Source organism: Cygnus olor, chromosome 6 (genome assembly GCF_009769625.2).
Source record: "Cygnus olor isolate bCygOlo1 chromosome 6, bCygOlo1.pri.v2, whole genome shotgun sequence".
NCBI lineage: Eukaryota > Metazoa > Chordata > Aves > Anseriformes > Anatidae > Cygnus > Cygnus olor.
This window is the reverse complement of record NC_049174.1, coordinates 110,777-135,599: the sequence shown is the minus strand read 5'-3', so window position 1 is coordinate 135,599 and position 24,823 is coordinate 110,777. Positions and strand designations below refer to the sequence as shown.

Below are 24,823 nucleotides of genomic sequence, written 5' to 3'. Positions count from 1 at the left end.
AAAAAGTATTTTTACACAACTTTTCTGAGTGAAATTTTACCAGTTTTATTTTTAGAACCAATAAACATCTGGTTTTGTGGCAGCTGTACAGTGTTTTTACATCTCTGCATGACATTGTTCAAGGCTCTTTCATTGGTGTGTTGCTTACTTTATTTGGACCAAAAGATGTAAAATACACTGATACAAATCTAGTTTGGCTGACAAACTAATGCATTCCTCCACAACTTTTTTTAAACATCATTTTGTTTATTCAGAGTTTATTGTATATTACTGTGAGAAACACTCTGTAGTCAATAACATAGGCTCAGGCAAGGATCTCAGTGAAATAGCAATTTTATTCGCGATTGCCATGGCGGGCGTCCCACAAGCAGGAGCGCACCTACTAGTCACACAGTACAGTTTATATACTTTATTTCTCGATGACTGGGACCCTCCCCTGTTTCCCCATAGACTGGGTAATCCAGGTTCACAACCTATCTGATGCTTCAGAGACAATACACGGCCTTCAGTTGCTGGCCTGTTAATTTTCAAATTTCTTTCTACTTTTTTACTGTTTGAAATGGTAATGTTTCTTCACTTATCTGACTTGACACCGTGATTTTCACCTAATTGCTCTAAGGAGTCTGGTTGTCTTTTTTACAAGGTCGTCTGCTAAGTTTTCTTATCACTGCAAGCATATCTCCATACCACATTCCTTACCTTTAAACAATGTAACTCTGTGCAAAAAGAACATTCCCACATTACCAACATTTTACATAGATATATTGAGCATGTTCACTGTTACACTGAATTAGTCTATGTAATTTTCATATATTTATGAATTAAGATAGTATCATTCAGTGATTTAATAGGCAGACAGCATTTTAGTCACTGCCCTAGGCTGTTGCCTTAATTTAGGATGAACATATTTTGCCAATGTTGTAGAATATACAAATCTCTTAATAATTATACACATTCTACTCCTATGAAGATCATTATTTCACATGTATAATACTAACCTTTCCTGGCAATAGACTATTTCCTGCCAGCCTCACAGACGGAAAAATATAGAGGTAAACCTTACTCATCTGAAAATCTACTTAAGTCGTCTGCGGTCGATGCGCGTACAAACTACAAGATTACCCCTCAGCCCCTTTTCCTCACAGTGTTTCCGCCACCCCCCCCGCCTCAGCGAGCTGGAAGCCATTTTGTGCGTAAGGGCGGGGACTGCGCGCAGGTGACGTCTCCTTTCTCTTCAGCTCGGCCGCCATTTTTGGGGGGTGTATGGGGGGAGGTGTTTTTGCGCAACTCTCTTCGCTTCCCTGAGAAATACTGCAAAACAAAACCAAAAGCGTAATCTTTCGTTCGCCTCGCCCCAAAATGGCTGCAGTAACGATAAATCGTAAGAGTTGACGATCACGGCTCGGCAGATGAATAATGAGGGTATGACGACTGAAACCAGTGCTCTCGTCCCCCAGCGAGGGGAGATCTCAGCCTTGAGCAGTGACTGCTGCCATCTACGCGGAGGGATGGCTGTAGTCGCTAATAACCTTAAGACGCGTGAGCGAAAAGCACTTTAAAAAGTCACGCTCTGAAACTCGAATGAGAAAGACGATAGTACGCACGCACAATTTCTTCCGCACCCCGGGGAGCTGGAAGCCATTTTGTGCGTAAGGGCGGGGGCTGCGCGCAGGTGACGTGTCCTTTCGCTTCAGCTCGGCCGCCATTTTGGGGTGGGCAGATTTTTGTGCAGCTGTGTTTGCTGCCCTGAGAATTACTGCAAAACAAAAGCGTAACCTTTCATTCACTCGCCCCAAAATGGCTGGAATCACGATAAATCGTAAGGGTTGACGAACACGATTCGGCAGATGAATAATGAGGGTATGGTGACTGAAACTAGCGTCTTTGTTCCTCAGTGAGGGGAGATCTCAGCCTTGAGCAGCGACTGCTGCTATCTACGCGGAGGGGTGGCTGTAGTCGCTAATAACCTTAAGAAGCATGAGTGAAAAGCACTTGAAAAAGTCGTGCTCTGAAACTCGAATGCGAAAGAGAAAGAAAGGCAATACTACGCAGTCAGGATTTCCTCCGCCGCGCTACTCGAAACTACGCCCGGTATAGGGGAGCGCGTTGCTAAGTGGGCACCGCCCTTCCCCCCTTCTCCTCTTCCTCCCAATGCTGAACCTGCTCCCGCTGCTGTAAATGAGGTATCCCGGGTGCGCTTCGGTGCGTTATACCTTCATCTCTTGCTTTTCCTGCGTACTTTTTCCTGCCTGCGCCTTAAAGGTAGGCGCCCCAACCCACTATCCTCCGGCATCGGGCCCTCCCCCCGTGCCCAAGCCCGGGCTCTCTGGGGAGCGGGCAGGGCTGGCCTTCGGGCGGGCGGCCGGGCTGAGCCGGATGTGGAGAGCTCGCAGCAAGTGGGGCTTGAGCCCGTCCTTGCTCGTGAGGAGAAAGGAAATTCCGATACTGCCTTTTTGCCTTGCAGAGCGGAGACTCCTTTCTCTTTATTTTTCAAGTGTGATTTAAATTGACGTAGTTAGAGAATCTGCATAAACTCGCTAGGGTAAAGCCAATTTTATTTTTGTTGGTAGTTTGATTTTTGTGTGTGCACGTTTTGTGTGTGTGTGTCGTGTTTTGTTTTTTTTTTTTATTAGGATGACTGGGGTGCTAAACTGCTCCATTATTAAATGGAAATTTGTGTGGTCACTACTAGTTTACACCGATGACTACTTAAGCCTAATACAGTAATAAGAAATGTAAAAGTTACTGTGGGATTTCCCTGTTTTCCCTGGATATCTCCTACCATGACGTACTCGTTCTTTTACAGGGAAGCTTTAAAGTTATGGAGCATGCTCTGAATCATTTAACATGGAAAAATGCTAGATTATACGGATTCAAAAGGCAGCTAATACTGTGGTTTCACCACCTCTACCTCATCAAACTAAGCAGAATGGAGAAAGCACTAAATGTAGCTATAGTACCTGCTGTAGTAAAGTAACCTACTCTCCATCTCTTGTGTAGGGGCTTCCACATGAGTTCATCTTGTGGAAGAAACAAAGAGCATTTCCCAAATAACCCTGCCCACTGATGTTATATATCCTGTTTTTGTTGCTGTAGAGATTGTTGTGAAATGTTAAAGAAACAAATGCTGTCTGAAGTGATAGGCTCACTGTAGACAGAGTGTAAAGTATGAAATGGTTCCCAAATTCTTTTGAAAAACCTTCCCTCTTAATCTGAGGCATGATAGATGACCTTATAATTAATACAGGACACTATGCTTTGCCTTGCTAATCACACTGGTATTTGTATGCTGTGCAATATTTGTGTTGCAGTCATGGGAGCAAAGGTTTAAGCATGGTTTTAAACATCAAAGAGTAAAATTGCTTGAGCAATGTATACATCTCCAGTTGTTAATGCCAGCAGGGAGTTAGTATATCCTTGCATGTCTTTGTGTATGAAGTTTTAGTATGTTGTTATTTGCTGCATCTTGGGGGAAATAAAAGAAATCTGGACCTGATTTTGGTTCAGTTCTGTATGAATTGTGGGCAATGTGAAAAAGTTCAAAAATAGGAGTGTAATTAAATTCATTAGCTTTGTAGAAGCAGATTAACATACTGGTGCTTTTCTATCTTGTTTGTCTAGTGTAGAAGGGAAATGCCTTGTGCTCTAAGAAGTAAATATGTTTGCTTATAGTCTCAGGTTTATCTTTAAAAAAAAATATTTAAATCTTGTTTACCAAGAGTCAAAAGTCAGTGCAAACTTTGACAAATAGACCAGTCACAGAGGTGTTTTCCTGTGCAGTACATGAGAAATTCATCCATAGGTGTCAATTCAACTTTAAAATTGTCAGTTCTGTTCAAGAAAGCCTCAAAGTTAATGAAAAACAAAATCTGGTATGTAAGTGCACTTTGATACTAACCTCCTTGAGTTTTTCTCTCAGTCCTTGTTGGGGGATGGGAGGACTGATGAGTCACCCTAGAATCAGTGGTTTTCTCCATAGAGACTTCGCAAGTATTTCCCAGAAGAGCTCTTCCTTGAAAAATTGGGGCGAGAGTGAGCTAAAATAGCTAGACTTAGAGAAAACTGTCCCTTCATCAGTTATTTTCCCTCACTGTGCCTGGGGGTTTCCTTCAAGTACAGAAAAGAAAGAGATTTGTTGTTGTTGTTCCATGTGTAGACCTTTATTCAACCGCTAATGTTACTGTTAGTATTGGTGGTGGTGTTTGACTTCAGCTGTTTGGAATGATTCTGGATCTCTTTTAAAATGAGAATGTGTAGTACTCTAGGTAATTTTTTTTAACCATCTTCCCACTTCATAAGCTTTGCATTGAAACACCAAAGACAAAAATGTTAAGTATTTTCTTGCAGCGATATTGGCAAATCACGTGTACAAGAACACACAATCTACTGGGGTGGCTTTATTTCTGATGAATATAAACTTTTGTTTTTCCTTTTGAGAAGCTAAGCTGTTTTTTTTTCCCCTCTCCTTCCTGTAAGGAATTTATATTCTTTGGCATTCAGCAACTCTTGCACACTGCCCATGAGATCTGAATTGCAAGCCAGACTTCTGGGTATTACATTGTCATTGCATACCTCTTTTTCTTTATTTGTTTCTGTTGCAGCTGTCATAACTGTAACAGTGATGTTTGCAAAGGTATTCATATCAGATTGAAGGGTGGTGCGTGAGGCCCTTCATCCCTTATGGTGAAGTTCATCTGCCTCAGCTGTATGCAGATGGAATGTATCAGGCTTATCTGAGTAGTGTGATATTACTGCTATCAAAACGCGTTGTTTTTGGATGCAAAGTTACAAATTCTGTTTCAGATACTGAAACACATCGTTTTGCTCTAAGTCATTGCCCATTTAGAACCCCATGGGGGGAGTGAGTGCTATTAACCAATGATTATGTATGCACAGGTGTTATTCCTTGTATTTGGTGCATCATTCCTGGTTCACTGGATCAATGGATTCATACAGAAGAAAGAGGGATCCTAGCTCATTTTTACTTGTTTTTTTTACCTTCACTTTACAAAACTAAGTAGCAGTAATTTGTGATGTTGATATCTGACCAACAGCAAATGAGCTGATACAATCAACTGTTTATGGACCATCACTGGAAAATACTGGTTGCAAACTATTGTGTGCTGGATATGGATCAGTGATACAACAACAATCAAATGACAGTTTTTCAGTGTCCTTATGGATAGGATTGTGAACAGGTAAGAGAGATTCAGCACTGGAAGTATTGATCAATGTTTTTTTTCATAATGAGGATGTGATTTATATAACGGAAGCTCACAAAAATAAATTGTATTTTTTAAAGGCAGATTATTTTTAGATAATACAAATATTAATTTTTCATGTCTAAAATCTTAACTCTAGGAAATACCGCCCCTCCACACACACATGCACACCTCTTTTCTTTTTTTAATATTTTTAAAAGATTAGATAAAGATAATCAATTAGAGTTGTTTAAAAAAGTTTATCTGAGATTTCTGGAATGGCCAAAAGAAGTGGCATTTCCATCTCCCATTAGAGTGAGTCACACATATGACTTACTCAAGCTCTTTTGAAAGTCCTGGCTGTATGTACCTGGGAAATGCTTTCATATGGGAGGAGGGTATCTGCAGCCTTGTTACTGTCAGCAGCTTTTGAATGCTCTGTGTATCTGAAAATGAGTCCAGGTGGCCTCAGTTACATTTTGAGGACTATTGCAAATACGTTCTGTCTCATTTGCACTGTGGTATGTAAGTGTATGAAAAATCCACTGCAGTCCACTGAACTCCATAGAAAATACAACTCACTAAGATAGGTGTAGATAAAGAGAGACTTTGCCCTAGGAACTTGAATTTGGTTTGCTCTTTCAATGGGTAGTGGAACCCAATCTATGGGTTTAGTTGAACTCAGCTCTTACACATTTTCTGGGGAAAGTCAAGTAAGAGTATAGAGTTCTTCTTTTCATTTCAATAGCATTGGAAAAAAATGTTTGTAAGTGAACTCATCTACTTAATGCATGGACACAATATGTGACATTGTTGATATTGACTTCCAAACTGTGTAACAAAGGGCGGAAACTGCTTTAAAAATGTTAACCAGGTCTTAGCATCTTACAATGTATTAGTCTTTGAAGCCATACTGGCTTTTGTTTTACAGAATGGTTTACACAAAACTGCACAGTGTAGTTACTGGACTCCTTTTAAGGATTAAGATTTATCTTCAGATTGCTCGTTTCACCTTTCTCTGTGTGGGTAATGGGGATCAGAGAAGAATAGAATTTCCGTAGTTGGTGGCAGTGGAAACTGAGCATAGCACCCTAGTTATTTTGTTAATCACAAGGGTGGTTTTTCTTTCTTGTTTTGAATTTTCATTTCAGTTTTTAGTATGATAAAACATAAATGTCACATGAAGAAAAAGGTGGCCTGTGGCTTAACTATACCTTCAGAGTTAACCACTTTGCATACAGAAGGTTGGATTTTTTTTTCTGTGCAGTTGGTTCTTTGACATTTTTGAGCATGGAGAGTGCTGGGGGAACCCTTAGAACTCCATGAACTTATTCAGAGTGGAATCGCTTTAAATGATACTAAGACAATCCATTCGTTCCTGGATTTAAAGATAATTAATTTGTAAATATATTACATTGTGAATATTTATTTTATTTTGGCTTCATTTAAGGCAAAGTGCCTACTTGATAACATTGTTTTTATATGTGGTTTGCTTGTTGGTGTTTTTATCGTTTTGTCTACAATGGGTGGTTACACTACCTCTTAGCTCTCAAAACACTTCCTGAAAAATGTCTTAAGACTTCCAGTGCAGAAAAGGTAATGGTGGGCAGGAGGGTGGTGGGTTGTTGGAAAGGGGTCAGAGCTTTAGACTTATATTGCAGTGGAACTTCACTCTTATTTCCAGAAGCAGTTGAAATATTTACGCTCATCAGCAAGCTGATGACTTTTGTTTCACTTCCTATGGAATTTACAGGCTTGAATTAAGGTAATTTTACTGTAAAAAGAACTTCAATTTTTTCTTACCAGCATGACCTACCAACTACTTTTTGTTCTGTAATGAACAGCTGGGAGAACCCCTTGAGAACGAGAGGTCTGTATAGACTAAGTTGGCTTTTTAGTTGTAATTGAAGTATGTCAGATAGGAGAGTTATCAGTGATCTTGTGTAGATTGCTGATTTTAGAGAGTTTTAATTCTCTTCCACAGAACTACTTATGTAAAAATGCATCCAGTTGTGACTGAACACCAGATAAGTGCTGTGGTAGACATGGGCTTCATGTCATGTTGGCTTTCTGTTTAAAAGACAGAAGGCTGGCACTTCTAAAGGGACAGTGACAAAGTGATGACCAAGTGCCAAGTGCCAGCTGTTCTTATTCACCAAATTGAAGAAGAATTGGATAAAGAAGAAGGTGAGATAATGGTTTTCCTTTGCCGAGACCTTGTTCCTGACTTGGCTACTGCTGACCTGAGAGAGCTTTTGATGGCTCTGAATGAGAGAGAGAAACTATCTCTTCTTGGATTGTCTGAGCTGCTGTACAGGGTTAAGAGGTTTGATTTGCTGAGAAGGATCTTGAAGACTGAGAAAATAACAGTGGAGTTTAACCTTGCCAGGAGTCCTAGACTTGTCCCCGATTACAGGTATCTATTTCAGATTATAAAGCTACTCTGTTATTTTAAAAATTCATGTGTTTGTGCACTTCTTGGTTTGCTTGTTTTACTATGTCTTGAAGGTAAAAAAAAAAAAAAGGCAGAAATGCACATCATACAAGAGTTAAAATGAAAAGAATGTCTAGTTTAATCCCTAAAGTAAGCCTTAGTAACTTGTTAAAAGTAATGGCATTAGAAGCATCTATCTTCACGCAATTTGTATATGTTAATCAATGAAAATCATAATGTTTGTATAGTTCTAGATCAGTAGATAGAAATGATGCTTTATAGGAACATCATTAATTAGTGGTATTTTCTTTTCTAGTTTGCTTTTTGCACATAGCCTCATGATACGTCTTTTTTCAGGTGACTTGTCTCTTACTGCTCTCTTCTCTTTAGTTTTAAGAGGCTTACATGAAGGAGGTCCAGTGATCTCCCTTGAGAGACTTCAGAAATAAATATATGTAATCATAAGGAAGATTTTTCTGTTGACATTTAATGGAAATAAAAAAAAAAAAAGCAGCATAACTGCTAGGTTAAAAAAAGTCAAAGATGTGTTATGTTGTCTTATATTCTCTCACTTCATCTCTGTTGAAATATTAAGGAGACTTCTGTTTCCCCAGCAGTCAGTCTGAGTTAACACAAGTGCTGACAAGCAAGAGTAAGTATCTTATAATTGGATCTTGGAGCAGGATAGGCTCTTTTCCTGTTGTTTAGTTGGGAATAGTACATTCCCACTGGAACGTAGGAAAAGTTGGGTAGTTAAACAAGGGTAGGATTTTGCTGAAAGCTAAACCTTTAGTAATGTCTCAACTTTATTTCAGGGTACTAATGGTAGAGATTAATGAGAATCTGGAAAAAGAAGAAGTGGGTTCTCTTGTTTTTCTACTCAGAGATTATGTACCTCGTATGAAATTGGCAAAAGATAAGGTAACATCTTTCTTCTGCTCTTCTTAAGCAGTAAGAGATTGAAGTAAAAAGCAAGGTAGCTAGGAGAAGAGACGGTACTACAAGGGGTAGTGAGGCAGGAGTAGATAGAGGTCAAGTGTGGAAGGAGTAGTTGCTTTTATTTCATTCCTTGTTTTTTTAATGCAAGAAAATAAGCTAAAGAAATGGAGAGAACAGTGAAGAGTTTCTGTAGTGAATGGTGTTAGTGTAAACTTCACAGGCAGAAGGCAAAAATAAAACCTTTCTTCAGTGTTACAGATCTGAAAGCTCAAATATGTAGAATTTCAAACCAATAATAGTATTAAATGTATCTTGATTTATTACAGCACTTACTATGTTTGTGCTCTCCTGTTCTGTTTCATTTACAAAAGAATAACTTTAATAATAATGTCATTCTCTATATGCTTGTACTTACAATATTTGTTCTGAGTGCCCTGAGAAAGCACAGATTCAGTAGAGAAGATTCAGAAAGCTTGACCACTGTGCACAGAACACGGAAGACTTCTGTCATCTTTTTCTGAGGGTGGTTTACATTGTTTGGTTCGTTAGTTGGTTAGTTTTTACCAAAGAAGGGGAGAATACCTGCAAATTCCCCAAAGCTTTTCTTACCTGTTACTTTGTGGCGTATGAGGTGACATTCCATGTGTCTGGCTGGCTACATAGTAACAAGGAAATGCCAAACTGTTTACTCAAAAACTTAGAATTGCTTTTAATAATGCCACTTTTTAATTTTTATCACTCCTGTGATAATACTAAGAATTCTTGGTATTTTTTCCAGATAATCCCTTCTTAGTGTTTAAGCAGTAATGTGTCTAGCTCCTGAATATTACAACCTTTAACACCTGCCCACATTGTTTGCTGGATTTCTTTTTAATGATAGAGAACAAATTACTGAGATATATTAGGACTTGGGAGAATGGCATGAAGCTGCATCAGAGCAGGTTCAGGTTAGATGTTAGCAAAAGGTTCTTTACCACCTGGTCAGGTGCTGGAACAGGCTCCCCAGGGAAGTGATCACAGTACTAAGCCTGCCGGCATTCAAGAGGTGTTTGGACAATGTTCTCAGAAATAGTTTGATTTCTGGGTGGTCCTCTGTGGAGTCAGGAGTTGGACTTGATACTCTTTGTGGGTTCCTTCCTATTCAGGATATTCTGTGACAACAGTTTGTTTTTCTGTTGCTCTTACAGAGTTTTTTAGCTCTAGTGATTGACTTAGAGAAACTAAATTTGGTGGCTCCAAATCAGCTGGATCTGATAGAAGAGTGTTTCCAAAGTATTCACAGGATAGACCTGGTTAAGAAGATCAAGAAGTACAAACAAGAAGGTAAAATGATATTTTTGCGCTGGTTAGTCTTGGTAATAATTATCAGATGTGCTCTTACTAAAGATGAAATTACAAGGCAGAGTATTTGCATGCTTCAGGGGTTTAGGCTTTTCAAACAGTTAATATATCACAGCGTATTTCTCTGTGTGTTTCTGTTAAATTTTCAGCTTTTATGTCCTCCGTTCATTCTCAGCCAGTGTATGTAAATGCACTTCAGGCATCTCTCCCTAATCTCAGTCTGATTGATCCTCCTTACAATTCAGAGGTAAGTATAAAATAAATCAGACAGATCTTTTATTTCTAAGTATTGCAAGACATTGAAAGGGGATTCATCTCTGCAGAGCCTAAGGAATGAGAGATTGCTAGTGACAAGAACATTATTTGGTTTATTTCTCTGGTTCCTGTTGTTTGCTGGGTCTAAGGCCTGATTTAGATTTTCTGACACTGGGAAAGATCTCCTTTAGGGAGCTTCTGTGGTTTTTGTTTTTTTTTTTTTTTTCCTATTCGTTGGGAATACGAAATCTATATCTTAAAAGCTCTTTCTGCTACTTTGGGGTTTTGACTGTTCTTTGCAGAACACAGTATTCTTCTTCGTACTTGCGGACTTTGCAAAATCCAGGGAAAATAGCTTTTAAACTTTGTTAGCAGAAGGTTACAGCTTACTTTTTAATGAGAGCTTTTCAGATGTTGTGTTTGTTTTAATCTAATTTTAACCAAAGTCTGTCAACATACCAAAAGTCATCCACCCAATTACTTTGAATCAAATCCTATTGTGTGCAGTACTTTTTATGTTTGGGTTAGATCTGATGTTGTAATAACGTGACCTTTCTTGAAGTCTTTCGCCTTGCATAGAAATGTTTTCTGAAATACATCTAATAAATATATATGTATAAAGCTTAAATACAAAACAATATTGATGTGATTTCTTTTTACTAACAAAGAACAGCATTGTTTTCCAAACTACTAATGGGAAAGAGTACATTGACTATCTATATTGTGATAATACTATTTTAATTTCCTCTTGATTTTGGTGAAAGTTCCTCCTTGCTGCTATATAGGAAACAAAATTCATATCTTCAGACTTTTCTTTATTATTTATTATACTACTGTAGGGAATAAACTTTCTTTGCTGTTCCTAGAAAACTGGTAACTTTTTAAAGACAAAGGGTTTTGATTTGTTTTCTTTCCTATTTTTTTAATTGTTGTTTTGTAATTCTAAATAGCAGATGGATGTGAACACAAAATATGTAATTCTTTTATTGAGGAAGATAAATATTACTGGGTTGTACTTTTGGAAGATACAATTATTTGTTCTTGAAAGACAATGAAAATATACCACTTTCTTCATTTTAGATCAAGAACATGAGCAAAGAAAAATCACAAAATGGACAAAGCTTTTTTCAAGGTAAGAGCATCTTACCTCATCTTTGCTGATCTAAGAGACAGTTAATTTCATTTATTGAAAGAATGGCAGTTTTTTGATAGCTGTCACTAAACCAATTGATGTCACCAGAAGCAGAAGGTATTTGGTACCTCTACAAACTGGGCCTTGTCTTATTATTTGTTCTTGTATTTGTTTTGCTTGTGCTGCCAGATTTTAAAACTTCCTCGGAATTGTTGATGCCGTCCACCTCCACAACTTTTTAACTGAATAAATAGTTTATTAATAAAATTATGGAAGAGGTTGTCTGGCCAACTCTGGAAGCCAGTGTAGTGCATCTATGCTCATTAAGTTTTGATGAAGTCAGGAAGTTGTCCAGCAAATACCGTGTGTGTGTGTTGACTTTTAAAAGAATAGCTGACTGACTTCTCAGCATAGGAGAGAGACTGTGTGTTTGCTCGTTTTTTTTTTCTTCCTCCTAGTCACAAGTAATGTAGAGTGCAATCCAAGTAACATGTCAGAAGTGAACATTTTTGTTACTTTTATTAACTTTAGTACCATACACAGAAACTGAGGAAGAGAACTGAGAAACTGAAGAGAGAACTTGACCAAACTAGATAGGTTTCTTTTTAACTGATCTGCTGTCAAAGAAGTATTACCATTACCTATACATTGAGATTACTTCTGTATGTTTTAACCACAGAAGAACCAGTCCACATGTCCATTCAAGAATCAGGACCAGCATCTCATAAGGTAAGTGCTTATGCATATGTATATGTGCAAATGTGATAAAAACCTCTGTAGGTATTTAGCTCAGTTCTCTTTAGGTTTCATTTGAGATTTCCTATAACTGCATGTTACAGGAACAGTGTGTACATCCATATGTTCCTTGGTGATAAAGAGGTTCTTTGAATTGCTTTTGCAGAATATAGTTTTAATATAAAATACTTGCTGATACAAGATAATACTGCAAGCAACTGTGCAAAAAGCCTGTGCACAAGGAACTGCATATTCATGAGCAGAGACTAAGTCAAAATCTGTTTGAAATCAGACCTCTTGCATTAGAAATGACAGGGCTTCTTTCTGTGTGGTCAGTTTTGTTTTTTAATTCTTTTTTACGCCCTTGCTCTCCAGATAGGAGAAAGATGTGCTTTGTGTATTAGTAATAAGGATAGTAAGGATTAATAGTAGTGGTTTTTGCTAGCTTTGCTATATGTCAGGAGCAGGGAGTTACCTATAGCAAATTGTTATGTGTTTAAGGAGAGATGGATTGTGTAGAGTCATTGCAGGTTTTTGAGGAATGAGGAGGCTTCATGCTGTTACACTAATAAAATAAGGAAATTGTTGTTCTGATGAGCAATGGCTGTTGTACACCTAAAGAACACAGAAGTTCTCTACATTTGTCGCGTTTGTCACTTTGTCATGTTGGCAATACGAAGCTTATAGCTCCCAGCATCTTAGTAGTGGTTACACTTAAAGAAATTAATTTGGAAGGACTATAGAAGGATCATTGCTTTCATAGACCAGGTCTTTAAAAAGCCCCTCCGCCCCATCCAGCTTTTTTTTTCCTTCACCATTTGAAGGTCTATTCAGAATTCAAGTTTACTCTCAAACTTCCTTCTCTCATTCGTGGTCCAGTCTTAATCTTTGTTTATGGACCATTAATGTAATAAGATTGAATACTAGAAGAATACAGAAGTTAAGCCTGTGCATGAAATAGGGAAAAACCATGAATCTGTGTCTCCTGAATTTTTGTTGCATAGGTAAAACATTAAATTCTAGTAGGTAGGCTTCTGCTAGCTACTCTGTGGGAAAATTAACAAAATGTGATTGAATAGGTCAGAAGTAGTTAAATTTGACAAAAGAATCAAGTCTGTAGCTTGAGGGAGTGACATAGTAACTTGGTACTTGTCTTTCACTTTCCTCAGGTGTTAAATGATCAGTACAGAATGCAAAGTCAACCTTTAGGAATATGCCTGATCATAGATTGTATTGGTAATGACACGGGTAAGTCTCTGGAAATTGAAGTTCCTTATCCTATTATTCTCAGATAATTGTAACAATTTAGTACAAAGAATATGATATGTTTTCCAGCCAAGCAAGAGTGATGTTGTCTAAGATAGTTAATCTATCAATTACAGTAAGTCTTCTAAAGCAGAGTTGGAAGGCCCAACCTGAGAATATCTAAATGAAAGAACTTATAAGGGAATAGAAAGGGGGGGAAAAATGATGTCCAGAGAGACCAATAGAATACTTAAGCTACAGTCAAAGAGCAGGTTAGTGGCAGAGATGATAAAGATGATGTTTCCCACCATTCAGCAAAAACAAAACTGTTACTGACTTGAAGAGTAATCATATTGGACACCACAGATTTTGAATAGCTGAAGGCACGTGCTCCTTTATTAATAATGCACCTACTCCTCTGTTACATCTTGTACAGTTTAACTGAAATTGTTACCATAATTTTAGAGGGGAGGGAAATTTGTGCATTCTTTTCTTTCCTCCCAAATTAGTTTAGGGGGGAAAAAAAAATGCATCTAGAATTCAAGGTAGTCAGTGCTGTGGTTAAAATGAATTTTTGTGATCTCCTTTGAAGAATCCAAAAATAAGATCCTCGCATAAGCAAAAAACAACTGTACCCTTCCCACATCCTCACCCTCCCCAAAAAAACTCCCTCTCTAGGTCATTGGAACACAATGAAGCCAAAAATAAAAATTGAGAGAATGTTTGCAGATTATTTTTAATAGGTTAGGGTAGGAGATGTAGGGGAGGGGGGTTTGTGGGCATATCTTTTCACTTCTAACTAATGTTCCAAGCAGACAGACCAATTGCTATTACTGTTGCAGTTATTGAAGAGAAGTGGGTGCAGAACACAAACAAAGTAAAATTTTACTGTCTGCTTGATAATAGTATTTTAGGTAAACTATTTAAAATAATGGTTTGCCCGTAGGGTATCAGGAGCTAAACAGGTTCACAATCCTGCCATGCATGGAGACAAGGGAAGGCACTGAACCCACTTACATGTAACTGGGAAACATCCTTTGAGATATGTTTTTCTGTCTATCCCAGCAAGTTTATAAATTACCTCTTTTGCAAAAGGGGGGAGTGGAGAACAAAAATGTGTAGAAACTAAGTTGTTCAATCTAATATAGTTCTTCTACTCTCAAAAAAAAAAAAGTTATGCTGACTTTGCCCCAAGTGGAAAAGAAAGGAAAAAAAGAAAACATTTCTTGCCAAGAAATGAAAGATTGGGTTGGGGCTCTTGAGATCAAAAATTTTGTTCTGTCCTATTGCCTGCTTCTGTTCTTCTCCCCTCTTCTCACTTTCATGGTAGCTTTAGTGAATAGACTTTTTGATTCAAAAAACTTACGCAGCCTTAATCTGGAAGGCAGCATGGTATAGTCTGGTCCAGTACCAAAATAATTACTTAGTTCTTTTTCTTAAAAGTAAATACAAAAAAAAGTACTGCTTGAGAAATGTCACTGTAAGGAGCTTAAGAAGACAGGAAATTTAAAAATTGCCTTGTTTGCAAAATTGCCTCTTTAAATTTCTCTGATGGGATGTGAGCATGTGCTGAGCTGAGTTATTAAATAGGAGTATTTCATTATGCCAGTCCTGAGTTTTTAAATAAAGCAACATAGAAGTAGACAGGGCACATACACTTCAGAAAACAGGAGGTAAAGAAAGAACTATGTCAGTTCACAGTCAGACATAAATGAATTTAGGTCTCCCCTTCCTCTGAAGGCACGGATTTTTTTCACGTGCAATGTACTGTGTAGACTCCTTTGCAGTAATTGCTATGAAATAGAAAAATGCTCACAAACGAGAAATAAAATGTGCTGTTCTTGTGCTTGTATAGGCACTTCAGTACTTTCTCAAGTAAAGGAAGTATAAATGTGAAGGAGGAAGATCCTGCTGACTGGAAATGATAAAAATAGGCCAAATGTTCAGCATCTGGCATGCCAAGTTTACCTTTAAACTATGGCTTTGCTGCTGTTGTCTCAAAACTACCCAAACCAAGTCTTGATGTGCCTCAGTCTCCATACGTCTGCATTGCATGCAGAAGGAATTAAGCCATGTTCGTGTCTCAGATTTTAAATGTTGCCAGTCCATCATCAGCATTTTAATGTGGTAGAAAGCAAGACTTCACTGAAATACATTACTGTTCTAGTGAGATTCAGATGAGGTGCAAGGCGTATGACATTGTTTAAAGGAATTTCTAGAAATGCATTAACTACTTGAGACTTGTGGAGTCACTTCTGAAGCCTGAAAATATCAAAGAGAGAGAAGAGGGCAAGGAGGAAGTTTGGAATTGTATCTGTGGTATGCATCGGAGTCTGTAGGTATCGCAGGATTTAATATGAGGAAGCTGAACTAATGATAAATGATGTAGGAACAAGGATCACAAAATTGAAAATGCCCAGTACAAACAATGTGAATTCATCAGATGTTGATAAAAGTGGAAACCAGAATACTCCTTGCTGTTTTTTAAATCGTCATTGGCTGCTCTTTTCATTTCCATTTAGAAATTAGTTTTTATCCTTATGTTGTAAACAAAAGGAGAGAAGGTTATTTTTTTTACATAAATTGGGGAAAATCCTCAGAAGTCGCTGGTGGTATGTTGGGGAATGATTGTTGATCTAGGGATGCTGCTACATGTAATCCCTTGTTTTGTCTCGTCTCAAGGTAAAACTGCTGTATCTCAAACCTTTACCACGTATAACTTCTGATTCATTGTTAAACAAAGATATCAGCTCTAACAGTTTATTGGGTGTATTATTTTTAATTGTGACACGGTGTATGTGTGGCCTAAAGTTACATACCAAGGATTGTATCTTTCTCCGTTTACGCCAGCACTAGTGAGGTAACTAAATCAGAGGAAGAGCACTCTTGTTTTGCTTATGTACTACTGCCCTCTAATGGATGAAGTGCTTCATCAAGTATATAACTCCTAAACGGTACTGAGTTACTCCAGGGTAAATACCTTTGCAATTGATCCTGTCTTCCACCTGAATTTTCAGAGCATATTTTTTTTGTCTAAAATAAAGTGTATTTTCCTTTCAACTTCAAAAATATCCCAGACGTTTATTTTGATTTGGAAGTATTTTACAAATATTTTATCAAACTAACAGAACTGGAACAAAACCCAGTAGTTTCTGTTCATTAGCTTGCTATAATGCAGAGTTTGTATCTACCCTGTATTTTACTGAGGTAAGTTAAGAGATGCGTTCTATGTTTTCACTGTGTGTTTCTTGAGGACGACAGTGTGGGAGTGCAACTCCTGCTTTGCTGCCAGTTACCTCTGAAATAGCCTTTGCTAATTAGGGATCATTAAACATTTGAAGTCAAGGAACAGTCTAGTTTCTCGTGCCTGTAAAGCATTTTGCATAAAAGTGGTACTTGTTATTTCCTGTCATTATTATCAGAAACTGTGTATAGGTGATGTATATGTGGTTTATATTAAAGATATGATGCTCCAGTTATAAGTCATAGTAATAACTTGTGGTTCTCTGAATGTGTAGTTAGATACATGTGGTTTTAACCAGCTTGCATCTGGTTTTACTCCCATATTAATAAACATCCAAAGTAGTTATTCAAAGCATATTATACTTTCCTGCAGCACAAGTTTAACACAGTTACAATAGATTTAATCTTGTTCTTTTTTGGCTGCCTACAGTTTTAATTTCTAATATATTTGAAAAAGTTCATAGTTGAGCATTTTATTCCTGAAAATGCCATTCTGTTACTGTAACATACTTGTTACAGTTTTCCACCTGGAACTCATGACTTTTAATTTGATTTTATATAATAGTAAGCATAAGTGACTGCAGAAGGTTCCTTTTTGACTGATGAAAGGGAGCCTCTGTTTTTTTTAATCCAGTTCTGTGCATCTGTAATAACCATTCAGAGTAATTTTTGAAAGATAAAAAGTTGAAACAAACTTCCCATGCTATACGGTGCACTCCTTACGATTTTCAAGAATGTTCTATGTGAAGCATTTTCTAATGTATTCTCTTGCTTGATATTTTAAATCCTAGGAATCTGGGATATTGGCTCTAAATGAAAACACAAAAAACTCTGGAATTAGGAACAAATTACACACTACATAATAGTGTCTTTGCTGTCAGGATGTGCATAACTCATGTTAAAGACAACATGCATATAGCACTGTGTATGTAATGTACTTTGCAATCAACATCAAGTACTCCTGATTTTTGAATTATTGTGATGAAATAAACATCCTATTTCCAATACTGAAATACTGTAAATACTGTAGTTCTTCTGGATAGTTGCGACTGAGCCTTGATATGCTGTGATTTAATCACATCTTGCTTTTTTCAGATGTGCTGGAAGAGACCTTTAGAGGCTTAGGCTATGATGTTCGTTGCCACAGACATTTAGATATGGATGCCATGAATAAAACATTGCTTGAAGTTGCAGGGTTACAGAAGCACAGGAGTTGTGACAGCTTCATTTGCATATTGGTCAGCCGTGGAAATCCTCAGAGCATCTTCTGTACAGATGAGACTTTTACTGGATTCCCTTTGGAACAAATAAAGAAATACTTTTTGGCAGACTCATGTCCTGAACTCCGAGGAAAACCAAAGCTCTTCTTTATTCAGAGCTATATTGTTCCTGAAAATGAGCAAGAATGTACTAGTCTGTTGGAAATAGATGGAAATGATGATAAAATGATGGCTAATGCAAAAATTCCTTTGAAACTCACTATTCCCCAAGTAGCAGATGTCTTTTGGAGTCAGTGCAAGGTGGATGTGTCTACAATAGAAAAATCTCCAACTTCATCCTCATATTATCTGCGTTGTCTGGCTGAGCTACTCCGTAATCCTCATAAAAGGTAAATAAAACATAGGAAAAAACTTTTCCTAGGGCAGCCTACTGTCCTAGAGAAAGAGATAAGATGAAATTTAACGTTTCTGGTCTTGCGAAGTGCCTTTGTGATGTCATATGTTAAAGGACAAGCGTACCTGGTCCTGGAACAATGTCACAGGAATGTAGTCTAGAGTGAGAGTGAAGCTTCTGATTCTGGAGAGTAAAATAAGTGTATTGTGGCATGGAGGCTTGTAGAGTGAGAAAGAAAGAACCTGTGCTGGGTAATGTATATTGTTACTCTAGTGTTTAGTGCTTTAGGCAGGATTTGAAATCTTCCTTTTTCCAAAATATGAGGTGCACACCAGGCTTCTGTCAAATTGAGAATTGCCTCTTAAATCATTAAGAATGGATTTGCTTGCAAATTAAGAAGTCAGTGTTCAGGAAAAAGGCAGTTGAGAGGGGAGGATTTTGTCCTTTTGTTTAGATACAATTCACCCATGCTTTAGGAAGCCACAAGATTGCCAATTTATAATCTTGAATTAAAACTATCAGAAGATGTTAGTCTATCTAAAGAGATTATCAAAAGAGATCTGAGCAAAAATCAGATATGCTTAGATACATAACTTTAGCAACAGTGATTTTCTTTGTTTAACTGACTTAACAGGGAGCTAGCAACTGCTTTTCAATGTAGTTGCAGGTTAAGATTTAGATCTTTTCACAAATCCTTGTAGAGAAATCACAGATGATCATGATGTCAGCATAACCACTGTGACAATGGTGATTTGGGATATAACATTTCCAAAATGCATATTCAACTTCGTGTTTTAAAGGTGTAACATCTGCAATAAAGAAACTTTCTCCTTGTCGAGTCTATAGTTATCTTCTACCTTGTGGATTCTTAAAAGGTGTCTTGCTTCCTTGTCTAATAAAAAGCTTTTACTTTTGTTGCTGCAGGAAACTGTCTATATTAGATATCCATACGGAACTGAACAGAAAAGTCTATGAATGGAATAAGACCACAGACCCAAGCCAACAATATTCACTTCTGCTCCAGCACACACTGAGGAAAAAACTTTTTCTTTCTCCCACTTAACCGCTATTGGAAAGAATATGTTTGAAGTAGCTGAGAAATGCTTACCGTGATCCACTTTCACCCACACTTTAATTGCATATGTATCTGAAGTGTCTGTTGCTTCTAAACCCAGTGATTTAGAAGCATTTTGGGTTGTTAAGGCACTAGATTTTATATTTTAATACAAAGGGCTCTGAAAGATTGGATAATAATGACAGCTATTGCATAGACCAGCAACAGACCATACAACCAAGTGCAACAGGTAAACAGTGTATAAAGAGCTCTAAACTGTACAGTTGGGTTTTCTAGGGGTTTGTGTTTTTAGTGTTTGTATTTTAGCACACCTGGTATCAGTGAATGATCTAGGCTCATATTTTGTTGCTTAAAACAACCAAGCCAGTGCAAAACATTAACAGTTTGCACGCTGAATTTCAAAAATTGACCAGGTACTTATTCACAGCACTTAATAATGAAAAATACGACAGGAGAGGATGCCTACCCAGCAACACCAGTTCTTTGGTAACAAGTTCTGACTTGTGTGCCTCCACAGACTTTAGCAAAACGTAAGGAAGAGAGGGATGGTCTTTTAAATCATTTGGATTCTATCTGTCTGGTGTATTAGAAGCTGTGATTCACCCATAACCCTGTGTCATCACTACTGTCCACAGCATACAAGAGTTGTATGTTAATAAATCAGACAGTCTGACATGATTTGTGCTGTTTTCCGCTGATGCAAAAATGAGTCTACATGCGGCAGGGTTTTATGGTTGTCTGTGCAGTTTAAAAAAAAAAAAAACGGGGGGGATTGTGGCAGATGCTCTGTAGAAGCTGAAGCATATTTCACATGTGTGGCACCAGGCATAGTTGTAAAAGTACACTGTTGTTCACATTTGAACCAAAACGTAGCAACCATTGCCTGTTAAGACCAAATTAAATTAGGTTTACCACTCCTCACACACATCGCTTTTGCTTATGGAAAAGGGTATGTTGTCTTCAACTGATTTCTTTTTTCAAGTTGCCCTCATCTTCCTGGAAAAGGTAGGAGTGCAAATTGTAATTTTTTTTTTCTCTAGTGGAGTAGATGCTTTACATGAAGAGTTCAGTTGACCTGCATGCTATATAACAGTAAAACCTGGATGTGTTGTATTGAAATTCATTGAGGATAAATCTATGGCATTCTCTTCCCTACTTAAATAGGCTAATTGCAAACTTTTAATACTATATTATAGTCTCCTATGCAGAAAAAATAAAATTCAAGGCGTTGGTGTGCCTTCCTTGATTTCTAGTGTAATTACACCATATGTATGCTAGTTCCTTGAGCAAAAATATGGCAAAAAGGTTTATTTGCTAGTGCACCTGCATTTTATTTGAGCAAAAAGCAGGTGTGCTTTTTATATATCACTTTACCAGCAATGTTTTTCAGCATAGACCAGGTCTAAAAGGTAGCTAGCAGTAGTGTGTTGTTACTAACTACGGTAGCCATGGCCACTAAACTTACCCTGATAGCAGTGACTTTTTTATCCCTCAATATTATGCTGTACTTCTGGATGTTGGCTTGACATTGTTTTTAATATCTTATTTTTTTAAACAGTCTTCTTGTATTCAGGAAAAAAAATCAAAATAGTTTTCAGGTAGCTTCTATAATTGAAAATAAAAATCACTTTTATTTGGCAGAAGAGATAACTAAGTCTTGTAAGCACACAGGAACCTTTTTCCTTGTTATGTGATGTAGGTTCAGTTTCTTTCTGAGACTTGGTTTCCTAAACTGCTGGTTGATGAAGATTTTTAGAATGTACCAGGAAGAGAAACACACTGAATAGGCTTTACCTTACAATCTTTCTTTAACCATCCATACAAAACATTAAGATTACTATATGTATTTATTTATATTAATATATAATTTTGTATAATGTATATAAAGTATGTTTTATATCATTACAATTAAATCTTAAGGTGGTGTCTTTTTTAATTTTGTATTTTGTTTTATTTACATGTTAACTATAGAAAGTGAATTCACAGTTGTGATAATTTTTTGCACAAATCAGAAAAATACTTTGGCTGTATTCCAAGCCTATGCACACCATACTCTTCTCTTCCCCCTTCATAAGCTATAGTGTCTTTGTTAATTAAAGTATATGGGAACTTTTTAATAGCTTTGAATTGGGAAATGTAACCCAAAATTGTCTGAAATTATGGGTACGTGTATTACTTGTTACTATAATTTTATGTAATTATAAGGCATAAGCATAAGAAGAAAAATGATAGTAAATCAACTTTCTCAAAATCCAGAGATTCTCTAGAAGCTTGTTCTCTATAAGCATTAATGTAAAAAGTATTAAATCAAATTTCATGGTGTTATAGATCTGGAAATAAACACGTCATAGTGGTGATGGGAAAGGTCAATTCTTCCTTTCAGTTTCTAATTTGTAAGAAAGGGTCTGTTAAACTGGTTCTTTCTATACACTAATTCCATATTGCTTCTCTCTTTAATGATAGTTTGTCTAAAAACTATGTTCTTCTGTATTATACACACAGACACAAGTAGAGAACTTACAGCTTGTATGTGATAAATAATAAGAATAGAACTCATTTTTAACTGAATACTTCATAACTGACTAGCATACGATACTGTATAGCACACGTGTAATTTTGAAGTTCTACCTTGCTGATCTTTGAGAGGGTAAGAGAAGGATTATCAAATGACAGATCTGCAATCTTAAGAATTCCTATAGTGGCTGGTAAATGAAGCAAATGGTATGAAACAAATACAGACTCTTCTGTGGCTGTAGAAATAAGGTGTGATTCTTAGTTGTCATATATGTGTATGTGATGTTAATAAATGTGATTCCTCTCAGAAATTAATTATTTTCCCATTTTCCTTACTAGCCTTTACATGTGATGAGCACTTCTGCTGCCTTATAGACACCAAATGCAGGGAGAACGGAACCAAGAGGAGGCAGAGAGATAAGGGAAAGAAATACTGAAAGTTCAAGCAGAAACAAGAAGGGGAATGGTAGGGAGAACCAAGAGAAGAAAAAATAGGGAAAAGAAGATTTGGAGGAGAAATACAGCATGAATATTGGAAGGAGAAAGAAGATAACAGGAGAAAAGGGAGAAAGGAAGTAAGAATAATAGTGGATATCCTTACAGGATTTGGCAACTTTTTTATTTTTTTGAGTGTTTGAGTGATGCTAAGCCTAACTACTAAATACTACTGAATTTACTACTTACTAAAATAGTAGCAATAGGATATGTTCTGTTTCTGAGAGTTTTGTGACAATGTAGGTTTCTGTTGGGGATAGACATGTACATGCTCTTCATTTTCCTGTATAACAAAGTAAAGTCCATATCCGCTTTCTTAGGAAATAAAGAAGTACTGTTTTGAAAACTGTAGAGACCCTTGTAAATAATCCTTGCAGTAAAAAAGGAAAGGAGTCACTTTGCATTTGGCCACTCAGATCAGAAGCAATCACAACTCTTTAATGACCAAAAAGTTGTGGGGATTTGTGTTTCATGCAGCATTCATGGGTCTCAGATACTGAATTTTTATTCTGGTGTCTTGACCTTCAGTAGTTTCTTAATCCATAGCAGTACTCATTCTGTAATCATTCATCTAAGTAGTATTTATTGCCTTGATATCTCATTCAAGAGTGAAGAGTGGGAGTGAAAAGTAACATCGAAGTAATTACTTACTGACATGCAGGAATTTTGTGATGTTGTTTGTTGTCTGTCAGTTCTCCTGTAGATTTTTGTACTCCCCCATTATGTGGTAGGAACTGTTTGTTCTTTCTGCAAGGTGCATCTAATATTCAAGTCTGGAAAGTGAGTGGATGCAGGGCGTGGGTGGCATCAAGCTGTACATGCATTGCAGATGGGTAGGTTGAATGAAATGTCAATTCATTAGCTAAAGAAAAAGGGGATAAATTAATTCTGGTTTTAAGCTGTTAGCACAGGACCATAAAAAGCGACATGCTAGTGGAATTTCATGGTCATGGGCTACCAAAACATCTAGTGTTCTGAACCTGCTGTTGAACGAGGGAAAGCAAACCACGCCGCCTCTGCTCCTGCATTGTTACTGTGTGGAACAAGGCTGTCAGCCTCACTGCTCCGTGGCATAGTTTCAGTTCCAGTTTCTTGATAGCTGAGAAGGAAATTCCTTGTACTCGTGTGTGTGCTGTATATATGGAACATGGAAAAGAGAATTGGTGAATATAGATGATGCATTTCCATTGTTTCAGAAGATACAACGATGAAGCAGGAGATTTTTTGATGTTTTACTCTGGACTTAAGTAGTAGCATGACTTTTCTCAGCCACCTACACTGATATGACTGAGCCATAAATGCAGTTTACTTTGTACTGTTACATGAATTACAGTGTATGCCAACTCAGGATTCAGAAAAGAAGTTACATTTAAGAGGAAGTTAACACTGTTCGCAGCTGAGGATGCAGCATTCTGTATGTTTTATATTCCCTTTCAACTCTGTATACAAAGTAACGGTGACCCCCCCCCCCCCCCCGTTACAGATATCCAAGTCAGAGAAGCTTTTTATGACACTGAGAATTTTTTCTGGTATCCATGGCTTTAAATTTCTGACGTGCAGTATGGTGTTGCTGAGAAACTGCTGTGTGGATGATGATGTGTAGTCTGTCTGCTGTCTGTCTCATGTTCCATTTAAACTGTATCTCCCATACTGAATTATTTGACAGTTTTTGTCTCTGGTTAATATGGTATTATTTTTTTAAGCTTCTATGTTAGTAAGACAGTGAAAGTCTTCTAGGAATTCTTCATGGATTGTGTCTGGTTTTATATATGATGTATTTTTTAATTTGTATTACTCTGAGAGTGTATTTTCAGTTCTTAATGTGTAGAAAACTTAAGAAAGCTGGTCTGAAGCAGTGCCATTACTAAAATAGTGTCACAATTTAGCAAAATTGGCTGTTACTACTAAATTAAAAACGTTGGGTTTAGATCTGATTTTTCAGAAGAAAATTCCTGCATCTGATTGAGTATCTCTGTCTCTCCAGACCAGAGTAACTCTTGAAATTCCTGGCTGACTCACATGTAGACCTTTTGCGGCTCGCTAAATTTGGCTGTCCCATTGCTACAGTTCTGTAAAAAGGAGCTGGCTGCATCAAGGACGGAGAGCTTCAAGAAATAATGTAGTGCTTGTCTGTGTGCTCACAGCAGCTACGTGCATGAGCAGCTCACGCATGGGCCTCATCCCACCCGGATGCGTTGACCTAGGGGTGTAGCGTAATGCTGGTGTCACAGGAGTTGCGGACAGAGCTGAGAAGGCTGCACTGGGCAGGGCCCCTTCCCCTCTTCCCCTTAATGCAGCAAGGCAGCAGCAGGGTCGGCCCAGCACACAGCCTGCATTGAGGCACCATTTCCCCAAGCAAAGGTCTCAAGCTGCTGCTCAGTGAAAAAACCGGTCCTGTCCCATCTTTCCCATTCAATCCCCCCATTATTTTCTTATGAACTTACTATTTTCACCTTTGGTAGCCAGCCGTTTTAAAGTAAGAGTTACAGCTCACTTCTTCCCCCCCCCCCCGCTGTATTTAACAAAGTTCCTCGGCTGGGGGGGCAGGGGTAGGAAGTTGGCGAGTCCCGAGGTCGGCTGCTGCCAGAGCCCTGGGCTGC

The 24,823-nt window shown here is 37.6% G+C and overlaps 1 protein-coding gene and 2 long non-coding RNA genes across 21 annotated transcripts; 1 reads left to right on the top strand and 2 right to left on the bottom strand.

Annotated features, from left to right (window-relative positions):
- Positions 1 to 418: 418 nt before the first annotated feature.
- On the bottom strand, positions 419 to 1,751 carry LOC121072643. 2 transcript variants are annotated; one of them, XR_005821347.1, is made up of 2 exons: positions 1,609 to 1,751; positions 419 to 1,311 (listed from the first exon to the last, which is right to left on the bottom strand). It is a non-coding gene; the product is annotated as an uncharacterized LOC121072643 (long non-coding RNA). The 2 variants fall into 2 exon arrangements; XR_005821348.1 differs by having other exon boundaries at positions 1,605 to 1,744.
- On the top strand, positions 1,264 to 22,033 carry CFLAR (CASP8 and FADD like apoptosis regulator). Of its 18 annotated transcripts, none has more exons than XM_040562440.1 (11): positions 1,264 to 2,183; positions 4,897 to 5,198; positions 7,186 to 7,617; positions 8,451 to 8,556; positions 9,762 to 9,897; positions 10,065 to 10,162; positions 11,251 to 11,302; positions 11,982 to 12,031; positions 13,207 to 13,285; positions 17,621 to 18,134; positions 19,064 to 22,033. In XM_040562440.1, exons 3-11 carry the CDS (start codon positions 7,322 to 7,324, stop codon positions 19,200 to 19,202), a joined length of 1,470 nt encoding a protein of 489 aa, XP_040418374.1. In that variant the 5' UTR covers positions 1,264 to 2,183; positions 4,897 to 5,198; positions 7,186 to 7,321; the 3' UTR covers positions 19,203 to 22,033. The 18 variants fall into 18 exon arrangements, with proteins under 18 accessions (XP_040418374.1, XP_040418377.1, XP_040418370.1 ...); XM_040562443.1 differs by having other exon boundaries at positions 1,310 to 1,422; positions 5,055 to 5,198; XM_040562436.1 differs by having other exon boundaries at positions 1,310 to 2,202; positions 5,055 to 5,198.
- Positions 19,969 to 24,806, bottom strand: LOC121072644. The gene is made up of 2 exons (XR_005821349.1): positions 24,668 to 24,806; positions 19,969 to 23,355 (listed from the first exon to the last, which is right to left on the bottom strand). It is a non-coding gene; the product is annotated as an uncharacterized LOC121072644 (long non-coding RNA).
- Between the last annotated feature and the right edge of the window lie 17 nt (positions 24,807 to 24,823).